At 42.7% G+C, this 7,598-nt stretch overlaps 2 protein-coding genes across 2 annotated transcripts; both read right to left on the reverse strand.

The window, feature by feature from the left end:
• Positions 1 to 1,759: 1,759 nt before the first annotated feature.
• LOC108472144 (uncharacterized) lies at positions 1,760 to 3,091 on the reverse strand. The gene has a single exon (XM_017773657.1). The coding sequence runs from the start codon at positions 3,089 to 3,091 to the stop codon at positions 1,760 to 1,762; it is 1,332 nt and encodes a 443-aa protein (XP_017629146.1).
• Positions 3,092 to 4,581: 1,490 nt separating this feature from the next.
• LOC128283989 (tropomyosin-1-like) lies at positions 4,582 to 5,154 on the reverse strand. Its single transcript, XM_053021439.1, has one exon. The coding sequence runs from the start codon at positions 5,152 to 5,154 to the stop codon at positions 4,582 to 4,584; it is 573 nt and encodes a 190-aa protein (XP_052877399.1).
• Positions 5,155 to 7,598: the final 2,444 nt, after the last annotated feature.

Consider the following 7,598-nt stretch of genomic DNA (forward strand, 5'->3'; position numbering starts at 1 on the left):
TGTCCCGACGTATTGTCCACTAGGGTGTCGATATGAGGTAGTGGGAAATTGTCTTTTGGGCTGGCTTTATTCAAATCTCTGTAGTCCACACACATTCGCACTTTTCCATCTTTCTTAGGGACTGGGACGATGTTGGCTACCCAATCTGAGTATTTTACCACATTCAAAAATCCAGCGTCAAACTGCTTTCGGACCTCTTCCTTTATTTTTAGCAAGACATCGGGCCTCATTCTTCAGAGTTTTTGCTAAACTGTCTTACACTCTTCTTTTATGGGGAGTCGATGCACCATGATGTCAGTGTCCAATCCGGGCATATCTTGGTATGACCATACGAAGACATCTTTAAATTCTTGAAGTAATTCAATGAGGTCTCGCTTCATCTCCGTAGTGATACATGTTCCGATCTTCACCTCTTGTCCTTCTCCTAAGCTTACAATTTCAACTAATTCTTTGTGAGGTAGGATTTGTTTCTCACCTTGTTCTATCATCCTCAGCAAATCAAGAGATAGGTTACAGCCTTGGTCATCTTTAAAATCCTAAGAATCATCCATACACACATCTTGCTCGAAAGGAAATTCTGAGTCGCTAGCAGTGTCACTCGTATCATTAATATCTAGGGACCTGTTATGAGGACGAAGGTAGATACAAAGAATCAAAAGAATTCAAAACGTTTATTTGCGTGATATGATTATGAATGACGAATGAAAGAGTATTTAAAAGAATGTTTCAAGAATAAAAGAATTTGAAAGTAATCATTTGTATGGTTATGAATGAAATAGAAAGGACGAGATAACATCTGCTCAAAAATGATAATAACCGTGCATTTTATTGAAATATCATTTTTAAACATCAACCTATTTCACAAAAGATTCTTATCACTCCTAGGCCTAGAGCAATAAGTGTGTTTTGGACATTACTCTGTATTCGTTCTAAAAACTATATGGATCTCTTCCGCAGTCCAGTTGTCCAGAACACTTCCAGGTATGTAAGGGCCAATGTCCGAGAAACTTTCTCTTCCGGTCTCCTCTTCGTACATGACGTTGATGTCCAAACTTTTCCGGCTTTTTTCTATAGCTCCCATCATTGATGTGTCTCTTTCGGGATGGATGCTTCCCCCGGACACAAATATTTTCGATATATGGGGGAATATCATTGGTGCCCACTTAATTTCCTTCCCCGTTAATCTAGCTCTCCTTCTTTCCTGCTTCTTTTCCAGCTCCATTCTCCTTTGTTTCGCGTCCGGCTTAAATCCTAAGCCGAAGCGGTCTCTCTTGTCTTTTAGCATTGGCGTTTCAGTTCTTCCTTGTAAATGCCACCCAAGTCCTTTTCCGGGTAGGGCCCTTTTTCCAAATGTCAGCTGGAGGTTCATCCTCGTGGTTTTGGACAATTTCGGCACCGAAATTTTGCTTCCCTCGGCGATGAACGTCGCGTTAACAAATTCCAAAGATTGAAATAAGCATTCGATTGCTTCGTCATCTGTCTCCAAATAGGGTGCATTATTGCTCACAGTTGCAATAATATCTTCTTCAGCCTTAATCCTTATCAACCTTCCCTCCGACACCGACTTCAATTTTTGATGCAACGAGGAAAACCTTGCCCAAATTGAATGTATCCAGGGCCTCCCCAATAAGCAATTATATAAGGGTTTGATGTCCATTACAAGGAAATCCACCTCATATGTGTTTGGCCCAATCTGAAGGGGTACCTCGATTCTGCCCATAACCTTTCTCTCCTTGCCATCGAATGCCTTCACGATGTTCTAGCACTCCTTCATGTGAGAGCTGTCTATAGGTAATCTGTTCAGTGTGGTCAATGGCAGGACGTTCAGGGCGGATCCATTGTCAATTAGTACGCCAGGCAGCGTATACCCTTTACAGCGTGTGGTGATATGCAGAGCTTTAGTCGACCCCATGCCCCCGGGTGGTATCTCATCGTTATTAAAGAAGATATAGCTATCGGCACTAATGTTGTTAACTAAGCGGTCCAACTTGTTAACGGAGATATCATTGGGAACATACGTTTCATTCAAGACCTTCATTAGCGCGCTGCGATGGACTTCCGAGCTTAGAAGCAATGCCAGTACTGAAATGCGGGCTGGTTGTTTGCGTAGTTGTTCCACCACACTGTATTCGCTATGCTTTAGGAATTTTAAAAACTCCTTGGCCTTTTCTTCGTTAACTCGCTCGTTAATAGGTTTGGTTGCTTTTCCTTTCATTTCCTCGACCATCTGGGCTTTTCCTTTTGTGGGTTGTGCCTCCTTATTTGCTGTATCGTAACGTCTCCCGTTACGTGTATAGGATCCCTTGTCCTGATCCCCTATTGAAGCGTCAATCGGGCTCTCTTTTCCCGGCGTCATCACACTGCAATCATAATTCCATGGAACCTTTTTTCTATCTTTGTAAGGGAAGACTGCAGGTCTTTGGATTATGACCCTCGGTGGCATTTGTACTCCAGCTTTATTATTTTTGGGTCTCAAAATGATCACCACAGGATAGTTAGGTGTTCGGTTTTGTACCATCGATTCCCCCTCTGATGCGCATATATCTCCCACTACGGGGTTTTTGGCTTCTCCATAAAACTCCATTTCTTTATTGTTCATCATGTCTTGTATTAGGGCCTTGAACTCCAAGCAATCTTGGATTTCATGCCCCACTTCGTCGTGAAACTCACAGTAATTTCTCTCTTCTTCAGGTTCTTCCCTCGAATCCAACGTGATCAATCCTCTCTTGACCATCTCTATCCATACTCGCCTCAACGGAGTCCTGACTTCCGCAACCTCATACTTGGTCTTCTTATTCATGCCTTCACATATCTCATTCACTCCTTGGTTGGTATGATTGAGGAGCGGGTTTCCCGCTATATTGGATGTGGCTGGGTCGTCAAATCTCAGGATCCCCATCTTAATGAGTCTTTCAACTAATTTTTTAAACGCTGCGCAGTTTTCGATAGAGTGTCTAGTGATTCCCGCATGGTACTCACATTGAGCGTTCGCGTCATACCATTTGGGATACGGGGGCTGCAATGGCTTCAGGTAGAAAGGGGAGACCACATGAGCGTTGAACAGGTTCTGGTACAACTCCCTATACGTCATGCGTATAGGGGTGAATTGTGGTCTTTCTGTATTCTCCCTTGCATTGGATTCTTGTCTTACAGAGCTTTGCTGATTGGTGGTCACTGCCTTGGGTTGATTTACGGTGAATGACTTAGGCTGACCTTTACTAGATGTACTCGTATTGTTCACTTCATTGTCTCTTTTCCTCGGGACCGACTTTCTGGTACTTTATCAGGCTTCTATCTTGCCGCTCCTTACAGCATTTTCGATCATTTCTCCCGTCATTACTATATCAGAGAAGCTCTTGGTGGCGCTTCCCAACATATGAGTGATAAAAGAAGCCTTCAAGGTATTAATAAAGAGCATCGTTGTCTCCTTTTTTAGAAGTGGTGGCTGAACCTGTATGGCCACCTCCCTCCATCTTTGTGCGTACTGCCTGAAGCTTTCATTCGATTTCTTCTCCATATTCTGGAGAGTGATTCTATCAGGGGTCATGTCTGTCATGTGATTGTATTACTTCATAAAGGCCTGGGCCAGGTTCTTCCACGAGTTAATCTTAGAGCGACTTAATTGGTTGTACCACTTAGATGGCGCCCCGACCAGACTATCTTGAAAGCAATGGATTAATAGTTGATCATTGTTAACATATCCCGTCATTCGCCTGCAAAACATAGTGATGTGGGCTTCAAGGCAGCTCGTTCCATTGTATTTCTCAAATTCGAAAATTTTGAATTTGGGGGAAGGACTAAATCTGGGACCAAACTCAGGTACTTGGCATCAATCCCTTGATGATGATCCGCGCTTTCCATAGCTTTAAATCTTTCCTCGAGACATCTGCATCGTTCTTCTAATTGTTTTTACGAATCCATCATCGCCTTCTCTTCTTCGGCAATTTCATCCAAGTCGGGAACGGGCGGATAGTTTGGGTTGTTGACAAAGTTAGAGCCTGAGCCGGTTTGGAAATTTATCGGTACCGAAGCTCTGGCCTGAACTTGCTGAGGCATAATCGTGACAGATGGTTTCGGTAAATTAATCTCGAGCTTCATCGGTACATGCGTCGGAGTGAAGCCAGGGGGTATTGAGGATCCTCGTTAGTTTTTTCAACTTTGTCCATAGGGCCCTTTCCCTTATCCGTTCCTCCCAATAGCAGCTGGGATAACTGACTCATCATTTCCATCTGGGACTCCATCATTTGCTCTTTCATCTCTCGCTGAATCTTAGCTAGTTGCTCTTGCATCTGAGGCTGCATTTGTTCTTGTATTTCTTTTTGCATCTGCTCCAATTTCTCGAGTCTCTTATCCATTGATTTTTTCCTTGTACCGTAGGGGTGTGTGGTTGGTTGGTTTTCGTTGGTTTCCAGGTTACTGAAATAATTTTTAATTAATTAATTAGAAAACTCTTATGGCCTTTTATGCATAGTGATATGATGCAAATACAAATGCATGAATGCAAAGGAGGCATCAATTTTTTTTATTTAATTGCCCTTAGAAAATTTTACTTGAAAATAAAATCTTTTACATAAAGTCGAGTTACAAAAAAAATCTCGTTCTAACACTTAAAGTCTTAATTTTTTTAAGCAACGAGGCCAGCTCTTGTCTGCGATCCGACTCCAACTCATATTTCACGCTCAGTGTGTCCGCCTGAACCGCTAAAGTTTGCAAGTAGTCGGCTACCTCCCGAATCTGGGTTATGGCTTCCCCCATAAGATAATCTCTGTTTCTGACTTGGTCTTGCACATGGTGAAGCTGCTCTTTCCAACGATCCTTGTTTGCCTCGAAAAACTGGATCCGCATCTCACAATTCTGCAGTGATGCCTCTAACTCTCCTATTCTTCCTTTCATTTCTTCTATCTTGCTCAAACTCGCCCTCAGCTCTATTGCGGTGTTACGATTTTGGTACTGATGCAGAGACTTCTCGAGTTCTGTTACTCTAGCCCTTAATTCACCTCGCTCTTTTCTACTTTCCGACAGACTCTTCTCCAAATCTTCGTTTCGCTCTTGAGCTTCTCGGAATTTCCTTTCCCACCGGTCGGTATTGGCCTTTTCTTCCCGAATTTCATGGCGCCATTGTTCGGAAGTCTTACCTAAGCCTGCAGTCCTCATAGATAGGCGTAGCTTCTTGTAGTCCGTCTTCAGGCTGTCTAGGTCTTCTTCGGCCTTGGTTTTTCCTTTTCTCCACTTCTCAGCCTCTGACCTCTAAACGTCGGCGTCTAACCTTAAGTGCATCTTTTCTTCTTCCAATTGCTCGATCTTCTTCCCAAGCTTCAAACTCTTTTTCTCAAAGTCTTACCTTATAATTTCCAATTTTGATGGGGCGACTTGTAATTGTTCCCCGATAGGTCGAGCACTCTCTAAGTTTGGCCTAGGAATATTGTCATTAACCCTCTTATTAAACCACTCACTGTACTCGGGCGTTACCATGGAACCGATGGCTAACCTTTTCATCCAACAAGTTTACTTCCAAGCATCCGATAACTCCCGAACTCTCTTTTTATAATGAGCACCCTTAAAAGAGAATTCACTCTGAGCAAGTCCGTAGGTCATGGGTACAAACTGCCTCGACTTGTATTGCCTCAAGGCTATCAACAGAGTATACCCAGTAGATCCCCAGATTCCTAATAGTGGCACCCAATCGAAGTTACCACATCGGTACATGATCTCATCAGGGACCATCCAATAAGCTCTCCATTCGATATCCCCCTCCTTGAGGTTTTGAAAAATATCCATCCATTTCTCCTCCGAGATATCCTCTCTCCTCTGTATAGCTGCTTCTTCCTTTAAAGGGGAATAACCTTTGGAAAAGACTCGGTAGGAAACCTTGTCTACCTTCCAAAAGTGCCCATGAAACCATACCATCAATAGTTGAGCACATCCAATAAATCGCCCCTCGTCCGTCATCCGACATGAGCTCAAAGATCTGAAAGTTTCTGCCAATGTCGCCAGTACTGGAGTGATTCCCTTCTCAAGGCGATCGAACAAGTCGATGACCGCCTCGTCCACATGCCTTAAAGCCTTAGGAAAGATCACTAATCCATAGATGCTTAAGGCAAATATATCGACCCTCTTTCTTTCGTCTGGATGAGTCAAGATCAAATCTCGCAAATTCTCCCAAGGGACACATTTGCTATCTCCTTTTTGCTGAATCCGAGCGGTGACCCAAGGCTCGCTCATCCCAGAAATGCTCATCAGTTTCTTCACGAAAGCCTGACTACTAAAAACCCGGGCATAAGTCTTCCGGACCTGAATCTTTGGACACCTAAGCAGCGTAGTGTATTCCTCTATAGTAGGTATCAAATCCACTTCTCCAAAGGTGAAACACTTATATGCGGAATTCCAAAACTGCACCAAGGCTCGGAACAAATGCTTATCCACTCTAATGTCTAGCAGGTAGGATATATCACCATAACTTTGGTAAAACAACTGTTTGATCCTTTCATCCCAACTAGCCCAAATGTCTCTCAACTCTTGTAGCTCATTTTGTACTACATTGACGCGAGTGAAATCCCGTAGCTCCGATACATGCCCTTCTGCCAAGCTATCCCCTCTCTCAGATTGTAGCCTTTCCGACCAAGCACGAACAGCCGCATTATCCTCAGCTTTACTAAGAAATTCATTCTCCATGTCAAATTTTCTAACTTAGTAATTGAATGTAGATTAACGCCTCCTTTAGTATGCAATGTCATGCAAAAAAGACAATCAAAACAAAACATCAGTTAGTATCAAATAATAGCGATAGAATGCAAGCACATAAACGGTGATTATAACACATATACAGGTAAGTACTAGGGCTCGACGCGGCTCCACCCAAAGATAGCTCCTAAGGTTCACTATATGTGGTTTAGTCCTAGGAAAAGGGGTACCAGAACCAGCAGATTCCTCAATCCTCACCCATTATAGGCTCATATAGATCGAGTTCGGTTCGGGGGATACATTTCCCTATGACCATGCGGAAATGAAAATCTCACGAAATCATAGGTACGGATGTACCCCGGAAGCAATCCACTAGCCCATGCGGAGGTGAAAACCTCATGAAAGCATAGTTTCTTACTCCCACTTAGAAGGTGTGACCATGGTGGTCATGCAATAAAATGCAGTACTATTATACGAGACCCGCACCGAAACAATCATACAATTGAATGCAATTGAAAGATACATGATTTTTAAAATACATTTTCGGTTTTTGACAAAAGGACAGTAAATAATCGATTTTCATGGCTCGACTCTCAAGTCCCCAGCGGAGTCGCCAAGCTGTCGAAACCATCTTCCGATTTAAAAAAATTTAAAGTTTTTAAATTTAATGAAAATACAGGGGAATCGACTTTTGAAAAAAATAGGAATAAGGGAGTCACCACTGATCTTTTTGTTTTGGGTGTGATCGGATCACCTAAAAATTTGGTTATTTTAATAAAAGATTTGCGATTTACTAAAACAATGACTCGGTCTCTGAAAATTTTAAAAAATGGGCTCGGAGTCGATTCGCATGAGGAAGGATTAGCACCCTCACTATGCCCAAAATTGGTACCAAATCAATTAAATACTGTCCTTAT

The sequence above is a fragment of the Gossypium arboreum genome, chromosome 11, assembly GCF_025698485.1.
Source record: "Gossypium arboreum isolate Shixiya-1 chromosome 11, ASM2569848v2, whole genome shotgun sequence".
Taxonomy (NCBI): domain Eukaryota; kingdom Viridiplantae; phylum Streptophyta; class Magnoliopsida; order Malvales; family Malvaceae; genus Gossypium; species Gossypium arboreum.